This window comes from Caloenas nicobarica, chromosome 16 (genome assembly GCF_036013445.1).
Source record: "Caloenas nicobarica isolate bCalNic1 chromosome 16, bCalNic1.hap1, whole genome shotgun sequence".
In the NCBI taxonomy this organism is placed as follows: Eukaryota; Metazoa; Chordata; class Aves; order Columbiformes; family Columbidae; genus Caloenas; species Caloenas nicobarica.
In genome coordinates, this window is record NC_088260.1 from 3,164,839 (window position 1) to 3,178,226 (window position 13,388).

The window sequence follows — 13,388 nt, forward strand, 5'->3', positions numbered from 1 at the left end:
ACAGATCTGCCTAGCTACATGTTATTTCTCCTCTTGTTGCTGTTCCTATGAAGAAAATCAAAATCGTTTTCATTCTGATTTTCAATTCTGTATGATGAGAATGCAAAAATATTAATAATTTAAAAGATAGCAAGAACAAAAATGCCTTCTACCACAGAGGAAAAAGGGAGCTGGTTACTCTCAATGGTAGGTGCTTTTTCTGTCAAATAAATTAGCTGCACTTCAAAATGATGGTGGCGTGTCAGCCTCATCATCTCCATCCACAACTCCAATTATGTATCACAAGGGAATGCATTTCAGAGCACATTATTAAAACACAGGTGTGGATAAGTTAAACCACAAAAACACACACTCTGCCTGCATCCAAAACCCGACTGTGACCACAGAGCCCGGGGAATGCAGAGGTTTGCTTGCTGAGTTCTCTGCAAATAAAGCCTGTTTGTGGGTTGAAAGATTCAGCGCTGTATGTACATTTTCACATCCATTTTTGGTGCCCGAAACACTATTGCTTACCTAAAACGGCATGCTATGCCATCCAGAAAGCATCATTTGCTGCCTGGTCCCACTTCTCTCAACTATCACATCAGTGAAGGGGTGGAAGACAGATTTTTTTCTCATCCCATAGCTGACAGCTAATGGCTGTTTTAACTCTCACACGGAGCAGATTTTGCCCTCTGGAACAGCCCTGTCACTCCAATGCCTTTCACACCGTCGTATGACTTCAGCTGAGAGCACGTTTTGTCCCCAGCGGTTTTGATGACAATGGGAATCTGAATTAATTTGCCCAGCCATAATAAGAGGTTCAAGAGGTACAAAAGCTTCGGAATCCATGCGGTTCACGCATCTGCAATTAAAACATTTTAATGGCCAGCTGCATTAAGGTTTATAAAGCAGAGTTAATTTCATACAGAATTTGGAGAAAAAGCCTCCGCGAGTTTGTCATTTTCTCCCGACAACAGCTACTTATTGCTGCATTTGCTTCTGTTGAGCCTGCACTGAGTTGTTCTGTGCATCTCTTAGTATCAAATATTCAGAGTTTATCCTGAGCAATATCGCAGTTCAGGCTAATGATTGTTTCCCAGGACTGGGATCCATGCCCTTTGCATTTCTGCTCTCCGAGCAGCCAAATGCTAAGCCACAGAATTATTTTCTTCCTCTGAAGCAGCAGCTGGTCCCTTGGAAGACACCATAAGCATCTCTGCCGAAATCTGTGTAATTGCACATGTCGGCATGCTCTGTTCTTAGCGGCTCCTCTCCCAGACAAAACACTCTTTTCTCAAGCTGGCTTTGAAGACTGTGTGTGTTTAAAAATAGCTTCAGGAAGATACACACGTATATTTTGCTATAAACTGTGTACGATGTGTACTGTGTACAGAATATTAGTTCTTCAATATGTGGTTTTGTGAGATTGCCTCATTGGCATCGTTATTGCTATACATGGAGCTGTTTTGTGTGCAAATATGATTCTAGGCCCAAAGTTTTAGTTGGCACGATTATAAAACAATATAGATTTCAACCTGTTGCTGTGTAACGAGTGTTTTTAAAGAGCGGTCTTTAATAAGCAGTTAGTGGCTATGTTACTCTTTTCTGATCATACTTTGTCTAGCTAGAAAACTAATTAGAAGAATCTGGTGACCTGAATGTCAGAACCTCTGATATTTCAACAAAAAGCAAAATCCTTAATTCAGCAGCTGACATATTTTAGAGAGATCTGCCATACTCTCCTGCCCGTCTTTTCTGACTCATAAAGATGAACTCTGGATGGGGGAGAAGGGGGTGAGGTTTTCGGTCAAAATAACTAGAAATCATAAGAAATTCTAATTTATAAGTTGGATGAATTGCGAGCAGCTCAGTTATTGCTCTAACTTAGGCGCACCTGTCTACAGAAACAAGAGAGAAGATGCACTGTCTTCAACAGGTGTCCTGCCTGCCTGTAAATCCTGCTGGGCCAGGAGCCTCCTGCCCATCGCCGCGGTACAACTGAGGCGGACCAGAGCTGTGAGTAAGGCAGAGATGCACCAGAGATACACCAGCGCTCCTCAGTCCATCCTCACCTCCTAAGGGACCCTCCTGTTCAGCCCAGGAAAGTTTCACTGCCCTGAACCTCTTGTCTCTGCCTTGTCAGTATTTCGCGGGCTTCGCACCGCGCTGCAGAGTCCGTTACCTCCCAGCGACGGATGGAGATGAAGCTGACAGTGACATGAGGTTGTTAACAGCTGATTTCATGGAGCTGATGATACTCGCTGGCACTAATCAGGTGAGATTAAAAGGACAACACGGACATGGAGGTGGACTCAGCAAATTAAACGTTTGCACTTCACGAGCGCCCACCCCGTCCCCTGTTCTGGGGCAAGGCGCAGTGGCTAAGCCTCCAGGGCTGCCACTCTTGAACCATTCGGCAGCACTGAAGAGAAAAAAATCACTTAAAAAATAAGATGTAGATCAAAATGTATTGCGTAATAAACCAACTGGCACCGAAGTAAATCCATCATATAAACCAGAGTATTTTCTCTGCTTCCAGAAAGAGGTTGGACTCCTGGAGTGAGCTGATTTTTGTGCAAGTGACCACAAAATAGAGCTCTTGTGTAATGTAGTGAAAGGCACTCAAAAATATGATAGATGGAGAAAGAAGATTAGCTACACTTTATGTACAAGTACATTACATTCTTGATCACATACTTTAATGGCGAAGCAGCTGCAGAAGTTGCAAATTACAGGCTCCAGCTTTGTTTTCAGAGCTCCTGCATAAATAGTTGTATTTTACAACTCCAGGCAGGTGCTTCTTTCTGTAAAATTGTCCGAAGAAAGTGCTGCGAGTCTGCGGCAAGGAACTGTTCCTAAAACTTCAGTATCATCTACACTGGAGAACCGCAATACCCCTCCATATTTTTTTTTCCCCCCAGGGTTCCTGTGGCATTTACTGTCCTGGGGTTAGAGATCACTGTGCCCTGGTCCTCAGTCGCTCTTTGTCTGCTTTTTGTTTGGAAGAGGGAAGAATCTTCCTTGGATTCAATCTATTTCAGCTGCTACCTTTCCTGCCTTTCTTACACTATTTTTACCGCACATTAGATAAAGCCTAGCTGGCTGCTGCTAAGAAAATTAGGTCTTCTATTGTTTTAACATTAATTACGGAGAGTTCAAGATGAGGTTTGTATTAGAAAAGTAGGGGGTAGGAATGGTTTGAATTTTACTTTCATTATAATTAGACAGGAAATTATGAAAAGGTGAAAAAGAATTCATTGAAGTGCTTTCCTCCAGCAAGCTAACAAGAAAAGTGCATTCTGGCGCAGATGGAGTTCATGGTGTGTTCTTGAAGTTCCATTGTTCTTAGTGCATGTCCCCGCCTGGGCGTGTGGGCAGAAATGGGCAGGATGAGGCCCCTCTGACTCCCTTCTGTTCAAGGGCGCTTTCTGTTACAAAAAAATCAGGCTAAATGAGTCCGTGGCGTAACTCCATGGAAGCCATTTGAATTACCGCAGAGATTAATTTGAAGCATCAGTCAATTTCTGCGTAACACGCAAAGGACATGAAAATATGACTAATCTAAGAATGAATTAATTGGGCAGCTGTCTCCCATTCGTACACCACTGAGATAAACATTTGGACTAAGCCACTGTCCTCGTTAGAATTTCCTCACTTGACGCTGCTTTGTGAGTGATGTTTCTGAGGACCACGTAACTACAATGTTTTCAGAATTTTTCTTCATGTGAAATTGCTATGGTTCAGGCTTTTACAGACACTTTTACGGGGAGGAAAAAGGAGTGCATGGACCTTGGTTGGGGTAAGATTGTGAAGACTGGCTGTGGCAAAAGCCCTCAGGTCAGACTTCCATCTGTAACAGAACCATCTCGAGGTGTTCCCTCCATCACCGATGTTGGTCTAACTCTTTATTTTCCTCTGGCTACAGTTCAAAGGCCAGTGGGGAGCAAGTGAAACCCACTGTAACAGGCCAGCAAAACTTCAGCAGTGCTTGTACCTCCTGACGAGATGGGTGAACCAGGGAGGTCCTTGCCATGGTGCAAATGCTTTAATCTTTTTCTTCGAGGATTTTTCCCCGCCCCTGTGAAGACCGAGCCCCATGGTTCAGCATACGCATGGAAAGGTTCTTCCCACCATGCCTACAGCTCCTTTCTCCCTCTGTGCCTTGCCCATCAGCAGAGTAGCTGAATAATATGTGCATAAATTCTATCAAATTCCCACCACTTCTTTTCTTTTCAGCTTCACAACCCTATTTCACTGTGGTTTGCAGGAAAAGCAGGACACTGGGAGAGAAGCCCTTCAAGTGAGTCTGTGGCAGAAGAGCACTGAAGTTAATGAGGCTCTGGTGGAGATAAGGATTTTGTCCGTTCAGGTCAACAGTAGCTTCGGAAGCTACACAAGACAGGCTGGAGAAAGATGCATTTCTTGTCCTTGTTTGCAGATAAGGAAGCGAGATTCCAAAGGGAATGAGTGATTTACCCACAGTCACAGAGGAAAGCAGCAAGAGATATGGAAATTAATGCTGAGCAGCATTTCAGCACCTTAATCATAAAGCCAATCTTTTCCCTCAAATGCCAAGAGCATTAAATGTTCCTTTTCGATACGGAATATGCGTATGAGTTTCACTGGCTTACAGTCATGTTCTCATTGGAAGTTTTTAGAGGGTGGCCGGTTTAAGTTAAAATGGTTGGTCAGTATTACAGCCTATGTCCAAATGCAGGGACCAGGGATTGTAGCTGAACTGAGCAGGTTTACCTGCGAGATCCCTTTGAGGATCAAGTCATGCTCAGGTCAGAAAACGCAAGGTCATAAAGTAATAGGTGTGTTTCTTTATATTTACCACTAACTAGGTAGGCTTTGAAAAATGTGGACTGAAATAGTCTCTTGCTGGGAAGCTATTAAACTGTTAAGCTGAGGGAATATATGGCTTAAAATACGAAAGATTCACATCTCTTGCCTACAGATACATCACTTGTACATCATCTATCTATTTGCCCATCTCTGAATAGTATTTGTATCAATGTGATATCCAGGTAGCTGCCCGGATAAGCACATTTTGTATAAATACGTAATAGCCTGGGCCAAAGTCTGTTTTTATTTAAACTAGCTTCAAATCATTGTCTTAATTGAAAATAATGGTGTCACAGCAGTGATCAAAGAATTGTCTCATTTATTGTCTATTAAATCATTAGCTATTAAGTAAAATAAAAGGTTAAGAATGCACCACTCTCTGTTCTGCCCAAAAGAATATTAATATCTCTCCAATTAGAAAGAAACAATAAAGGCAGAATTAACAGTGAAAAGAAGCTTAAGATTAGGCAATTACATCCAAAATGCCTGACAACTCTTATTAGAGGGTTTAGCAGTACGACCTATGAAGAAAAGGCAAAACAAATTTGGAAGCGAAGTCAATATTGACTTTACCAAAGGGGCTTGTAAAGGCAATATGCATTTTCTGAAAAAATATAGGCATATAAACCCTGTACTAAATTTTAACTCAGCTAATTAATCGTTATGGATTCAATCTTGCAGCCAATACATATATTTCCAGTTAAAAAATTATGCCTGAACAGCGTTCAGTCTGAGAGCACCTCAGTAATTTGTGACTGAAATCCATAATAAAGATGCTGCAAGTTTCACAAAAATAACATTACTCCCATTTTATATCACCAGGATGAGGCAAGATGAACTCGAAGAAGATCACATTCAGACCTCCTGGTTTTGTTCATTAAGTCGATATAGGAGAGAGTCAAGTACCAGGTCTGGAAAGAATCCCAGAGGCAGTCTCTTCTGTCAGTGATGTGACACCCAAATAATTTCACAGAACAGTCAAATGAAGACCTGGTTTATACCTAACTTAGTCACTACCAAAAAAAAAAAAAAAGAGAGAATTATAGTGCAAGTCTTGTAAAACCTGTGCAGAATTTTGGCTCTATCCAGATCACTGAAAGGAATGGAAGGACACTCATCAACTTGAAGGTACTTTGGAGCAAGTCTAATTCCACCTGGAAATACAACACATTTTGAAAAAGCAAGAAGGGAACACAGTCAAAGGGCAAAAGCTTTCTTGAAGTGTATAAATCCACAACTGGCAAGTGGAAATCTTGTCTCTGCTCACAGAGGGTCATGTCGAGCCTTATTTAGTTGGCAGGTTCAGTGAACCTTTTAAATTTGGGAACAACTTCATGCCCAGCTCTGATGGGATATGGACAACTGCTGATTGAACTAAATGGCCTTTAAAGAGGCAACATTTTGAAATGCAACATCTCCCTAATGTCTGCAGATAGTAAATTTATTAGTGGAAGAAGAATGGGAGTCCTTTTTCTGACCTTTTATTATCTGGTTCAGTCCAGTATTCTCTAACTACAGCAGGTCCTAGAAATGCTTGTAACTCAATAGAAACAAAAGTCCACATACACCAGCTTTTAGATCTGGACCTGGTTTTCTGAAGTGCAAAGAAAATACAGAATCTCAGAAATATGTTGATGATATGTAAGTTGGTGCTCGAGTTTACAATATGAACAATTCCTTGTGAACTGATAAATAATAGCCACTAATCAGATAAGAGCTGCATGATACACAGAAAAAAAATAGCAACATTAATCAAGAGAGTCTGTTCCATTGACAGTCTTTTCCCATCTGATATATAAAGGAAAATACAGAAGCTAGAGCACAGGTTAGAACCTCAAGAGAACTATTCCATCGCTGGCTGAGGCTCAACACCAAACAGCCACTTTCATGAAAAGTCCTTTGCAAAATGCTTTCAGGTCTGAAAACTGCGAGTCGTCGTTATTCTATAACTAAACCCTGAGCTATCAGCTTCTCTGGGGATACAACTGCACACATGGCTCTGCCCAATAAATTGAATCTTATTTAGGAGTGATTTACCTTCGTGATAAATGGAGATAAAATGAAAATCTTTTTTCTTAATGAAAAAGTTGGAAGCAAGCAGATGTTGCCTGACTTAAGGCTTCTGCCCAAACCCATCCTGCCTTCCCGGCAGCTCCCCAGGATCAACTGGAGTCATCTCTCACCTACCGACAGGTCTCAGAAAACCTCCACAAACTGTGCACTTGCTCTGTAAGCTCTTTAACTGCAAAGGAATTCCTTTGTCATTAGATCTAAAATGCAATGAAATTCTGTTTGTTTTACAGGATGTAATTTATCCCAAAAATTGGTAACGAGCTTATTCAGAGTTGTCAAAAACAAGAAGGTGAATTTTTTGCTCCAGCATATCATCTTCAAAATAAATAGCTTTGCTGTGTGCAATTCTTTAGCCAGCTAAAGAACATAAAAAATTATCTGACGAAGCAGCAGCTATCTACTAGGACCTTTGCAGTGTTATCTACAAAAAGGTTATAATAATAGATTAAAAGTACACAGGTATAGGATGTGGGTTTCAAATGCAATCTGAGGGAAACTTAAACAAGTGCTCAGGTCTGGAATACAGTCCCACACGACACAACTGATCGCTAGAGTACGAGGAGGAACTTGTTTCTTGAAAGCTGCAGAGTTTATAAGATCTACAGGTTACAGGATTACTATATGTAAAAAGAATGGCTATACTACCCTACTTCTATAGCATTATATAATAGACAGCCGTTTCCTGGAATTGAGACAAAGGCATTATCTTTCTAGGACTACCCTAGGAAATCCATAAATACAAAAAGCCCCCCACCCCTATACAGAATTAGTTGTAGCAAATTCTTATGTTCATTTAAAACAAGAAAAAAACCACCTCCAAAACACATAATAAAATAAAGAAACCCATTAAAAATATTCAAAAGTAACTCATCTGTGCCTAAAAGTAATAAAGAGCTGAAAGCCACGCAATGGTGTCAAAAGTCATGCAGTCAATGTCTTGATAAAGTCACATTAATGCTATTTTCATCTAAATGTCAGGGAGGGAGAAGCAGTTCAACATATTATAAAAAAAAAAAGAAAAAGCAGCATGTAGGAAAGCTTGCTGCACTCTGTCACAACATGCTGCATTATTACGATTAAATAATGGATGCAGAAAAGCCAGACAAGACCAGAGATCCCTGTGTGGGGCGTTGACTTTTCCCAGGTGGGACGTATCGCACACCACGGTTTCTCATCAGAACTGCCCGGCCAGCAAAGAACGACTTGGACTGGTCACTGCGCATCCCCGGCTCTCCTGTGCCGCACCGCGTGGAACGCAGCAGCACAAACGGGGCATCAGGCTACGGAAACGTGCCAGCCCTGCGCAACCGCTGGAGACCCCGCTCCCCATCACCAGGGGAAACAACCCACCCCTGTGTAAAATCCTGAGTGCGAGCTACGTCCCGATGCAGCGGTGATGGAGGGGGAAAGGGTGGAAACTCCGTTCTCCGCCTCTCGCGGGTGCCTTACCTTGATGACGTCTTCATCAGCTGATTTGCACTCGGTGGAGTCTGAAACATCAACCACGGACCCGTCCTCCTGCACGGCAACTACCTTGACTGGAACAGACACCGTTTTGCCCGTCAGAATGGCCGTGTTGAGGACCTCCGTGTCCTGTATGCACACACACAAACGAGGGGTGGGCGTTAGAGAAGAGAAAAAGCCTGAGAACGATGCAGGTCGGAGTGGTGAACCGGGCAGAGGAGCGACCCTTCCCCGCACGCTCCCTTCGAGCTCCCTGCACTCAGCCGTTTAACAGCTTTCTAAGCCACAAGTTGCATCTGGACCATAAAGTTCTGCTTTTGACAAACATCTGGATTTCCTCTTTTGGAGCCCATTTACAGGTTTGGCTGCAGTGGCGATGAAACCTGTAACACAATTATGTGCGAAGGCAGATCTGCGGTTTGGCAGAACCACAGCACTCTTGGGGTACGATCTCCAGAGGGTGTCAGCGACTCTTCCCACCCATTTGCCCCAAATCATGGCAGGTGATTATCAAGCATTACAATAACTGCATTCCTTCCCGACTGTTCCAGCTAACAGTGTTGCAAGTTGACCATTTTCCCTTTCCAGGACATAAATACACTATGAGAAACACTATGCGCGAGGTAGGGTAGTACAAACTAAGCAACACCATCCATATATATATTTTTTTTTTTTAATGTTTTCCCATCAAAAGCCCACCTAGAGATGTTTTACCACATTTATCTCTACATCCTGATGAATTCACAGGGCTGGCGCTCTAATGACTCCATTAACACAGCCTTCCTCTGTGTCTCCCTATGGCTGCGGTTTGATTAATTACTCCAAATGAGTGCAGAAGTCCCTGCCTGGCGTAAGCAGGTACACGGGCTGGAGGGGAACGGCCCCCAAAGGGCTCCAGGGCAGCTTGTTCTGCTTCTGAGACACGTGGGGGGCAAGGAGGGATCTGTGCTTTTACAGAGACTCAGTTCAGCCTTCTCAAAAAGCCTGCAACAGGAAATACTGCTTCGAATCAATTCGCTTTTCATTTTTCAACTTCCATAAAACTAATTGCTTGCCAGTTGGGGGAAAAAAAGAAAAAAAAAAAAAGTTGCTTCAAACTAATCTAACTTTAAATTCCATTATTAGAATTGGTGGAAGAAGAAATGGATTTTAGTGAAAAATTTGATGCTTGCATAGGGAGATATATTCACTATCATTCGCTTCTGTCTGCTAGCGAGATTGATAGAAAATAATGGGCATTGACCACAAGCTGAGGACAGCTGGAGAAGACCAATAAATACTTGCAACTAAGATGTATTATTAATCAATAGTGGGAAACTTCTACAAAAAGCACCCTGAATTAAATGAGTTGAAGTACTAATAACGCAAGTGCCAGCTAACTAATATAGTCTACTAGAGCTTTATGGGCAGTCATGCTCCAGAAAAGCATTTAAGCATCTACTCGAGTCCATTCTGTTCCGAACAGCACTAAAAGTACGTGCTCAACTTGACACTTAGACTTCAATGTGATTTAAGCATGGGTTTAAGTGTTGTCCTGAATAGAGATGTTTTCGGAATAATATCTCAGGAAATAAATACGACGTCTTTGTTCTGTTCTCTGAGAGGCATAAACCAGATGTTTTACACAGTAAATGACTGTCTAGTTTTTGTTTATGCTGAATGGGCTTATTTATAACCAGCTGCCATCCATGAGGGAGGGACAGTGGGGAAGAGAGAAGTATGTGACAAGAGTGGAAGCGTGAAAGAACAACTGTAAAACCTTTACAAAGGCTGAGAGTGAACAAAACTAAGAAGAAAATGCACTGCCACGTGCAAGAAAACAATTAGATGCGCCTCAGGTGGAAAGAGGTTGTATAACACAGACAAAGAGAAACGGAGGGAGCTTCATCCCCAAGTATGTCAGGGAAGAAGTAGGTAGATTTCACCAAACCAACGGCAAATATCCCGAAAATCCTACGCCATCAACCCAATATAAAGATATGCCAGCCATACGATGAAGACATGGTGGTCGTGTGTCAACACGCTCCCCCGAGGCAGTTTGCCAGCACGCTGCTTCTAAGCCCTTTGCATTCCCTTCATAAACTCCCTGTGAAGATGAGCATGAGAGAAAAGCTCCTAGAAGAGACACCTCGCCACCCCACTATTTGCGGGTGCTCTGGAGTCTGCTCATCCTGCTCCTGACACCAGCGCTGTCCCGAACCTTCCCTCCATCCCAGGGTTACCGGTACCCACCGTGCTAATTACCTTCACAAAAACTGCTCCACTGGTAAACAATTCTACTCTATAAATCAATATTTCAGATGCCTGATGCCTGGGTGAAGTGTTACACAATTATAATAGGCTGTGTAAAGACCTTTTTACGAGCTGGCTATTTATAGACTGAAAAAATACATCGCCTCTGAGGAAGAAATATGAAGACAGAACTGAACTAATTGACTGTCCATTAGATTTATAAACAGGCTATTTTTTTTAGCGCATCTTCAACAAGTAATAGCATTTCATCTAGACTCTGTTAGCCTTGTTTTATATTTCCACAGTAGGGTTTACTGCAGAAAAAAAGTGCTACTGAATTTAAGATACCTGTGGTGGTTATTACTAAGAGCATCTGAGATGTAGAGGGGGTAATGTTGATTTCCATAAGCAGGTCCTCCCATGGGGCACAGCATCCGTGAAACATCTGGAACAACCCCCAGGAACCGCCAGCACAAACCCCGAACTGCCGATACGGCAAGGTCCCAGGTGAAAAGCTGGGAATCCCCTCCTATTTCTGTTGTCAAGGGTTTCGGCTGCGAGATCTTGACCAAAACCTTCCATTCCAGCAGCCCAGGTGGAAGCTACACATTCATATTGCAGGCTCCATCCCCGAATAATAATTATGTGCGTGTTTATCTCCAGCTCCTTCTCTGTACCTGAATGCATTAGCACTTCAGCAGAGCTCTTCTTAATTACAACTGTAACCTGCTAATAGCGTTTCTTTGTTGTCTGAAGGAATATACTTCTTATTCAGCCTATGCTAAATTAAAATTTTATACAACATCAGGTCGCAACAGAACTAGGAAGCAAATGACAGCTGTTTAATTAAAACCTAAAGCTGATTAGATGGCACTACTGAGAGAAATGCTCAAGAGGAAGAGCAGAAAACTACTGAAACTCAAGGCCAGGATAATGGCTTTATTTAAATATGAATAAACCCTGCACAAAGCCACAGTGGATGTTTGACAATTCATTTCTTTGGACAAACGGGGGGAAATGTGAACGGGAGATGTGTCACGAGTGGTGACAGCGCTGTGCTCACCGACGCTGCTGTTCCACACGTATGTGCCCAGCAGGAGGGACGACTGCGATAGGTACACACGACCCAGCTGAGGAACTCCAGACACAAAGTTCCCAATAATTAGGCTTTAAACACCACCACGCTGACCTAAATCCTCCTCAGTGTGTGACTCCAGGGCAGCTCACCCAGCTACACTCAGGCGACATGACACGGTTTCTCCGTCCTGCTTCTGGTTGAAAAATAGACTCACGGAGAAGTAGACTGTGCGTTTCACAAGAAACCAGCTCAGGAGCTGGACCCCAGCGCATCTTCCCTGTCCCCCTGGGAGCTGCCAACATCCTTCCCCCAATCTGGCCGCGTACAAAAGCCCCGAGCTGGCCCAGTTACTGTCACAGGTATCATCCTTGTGATTAATGCACAAGCTGGATGTGCTTTTTTAGAGGTTAACAAAACACGCTGCAGTACAGTAAACCCAATAAGCAGTCAATTGTAAATCAGGAGGGAAACCTAAAGCCAACCCTGTTCCACTGACAAATGCTACAGCTAAATGCCTTTTGGCATTTCGTTGAAATGACTGCCTTTAGTGAAGAAGGCACAGAGCTGAAACATTTGTCTGCAGAATTGCATTCCTTCATTATTATTTTTTCCCCAGAGTGTATCTCGCGAAAATACATTCGTAATATTAGAAGGAATCTTTAGGAACCAGTTCTCCTGCCTGGAAATGGCATCTCTTAAAAAATGTAAATTATAGGGCAGATTGTGACGTGTGGGCTGGGCTAGTTGTTTTTATTATTATTTGATAAATTATTCACCACCTTTTTCTTCAGATCAAAGAGCAAGGCAATATAAGTCCATTAAGCAAACTTAATATATAAATTAGATGCTTTGCTGAAATTATTGTAATCCAAAGCAATTCTGTACTTTTCCCCCCTCATAGCTGAATACCATTTTAGGTTTCCAATACATACTAATGAAGCCTGGTTGCTAGAAATCTATTTATATTTTCCACCATTATATCAGGTAAGATTTACCACCAGTCGCTATTTGTGGGCTGAAGTGGCAATCCTGCCTGCCCAGGACCTGTCTCGAGACCGCAGAGGCTGCGCGTGTGAAAAGAGTTCCATTAAAAATCCTAATAAAAAGGCCGAACGACGGGTAATTCCTTATTCTGCAAACACCATTTCAGCAGAGCCGCTTGTGGAATCTACTATTCACCAAGTTTTCAGGAACCACGCACGAGTCCTCCCGCCCCGACGAGCACACGTGTTGCTGGAAGGTCCGTCCCGCTCCCCTCCAACCTCCCTCTGTCTGCGGCTCTTTCCTCATCTCAACTTCTCACCCAGCAGATCGCTCTGAGGAGCGATCAGTTATGACAGATGGCAAATCGCAAATCCTGCAGGCTATGGTGTCAAAGTTAAAGGTCATCCTTCATCTCCTTCCTTTCCCTGCATAATGGCTTTACTTCATACTGGGGTCCCCAAGGAAGAACAGGCAGGTGCATTTATTCTGCAGGAGAAATTAATGAATGTGGATTGAACGATACAGAGAGGTTCTTAATCAGTGATTCTTACAGAACAATGTAAGCAGCAACTATTAGCCTAATTGAATATTATTCTAGGCGCATATTACAGCGTGTGCTGCAAAAACCAATTTGCTACAGCGCAAAAAAGGATGATACAGGGACTCCAAACTGGAGTCGTATTTCATAACTTGTCTTTTTTGCCATGGATGCGCTGAAGGGAGCTCT

General features: G+C 42.8%; 1 protein-coding gene across 1 annotated transcript in view; it reads right to left on the reverse strand.

Annotated features, from left to right (window-relative positions):
- The window catches only part of TMEM132B (transmembrane protein 132B), a 229,698-nt gene that overhangs the window by 27,822 nt on the left and 188,488 nt on the right, over positions 1 to 13,388 (reverse strand). Inside the window, exon 5 of the mRNA XM_065646435.1 lies at positions 8,353 to 8,496. Within this exon, the coding sequence (XP_065502507.1) occupies positions 8,353 to 8,496 (144 nt within the window). The remainder of the gene's footprint in view (positions 1 to 8,352; positions 8,497 to 13,388) is intronic.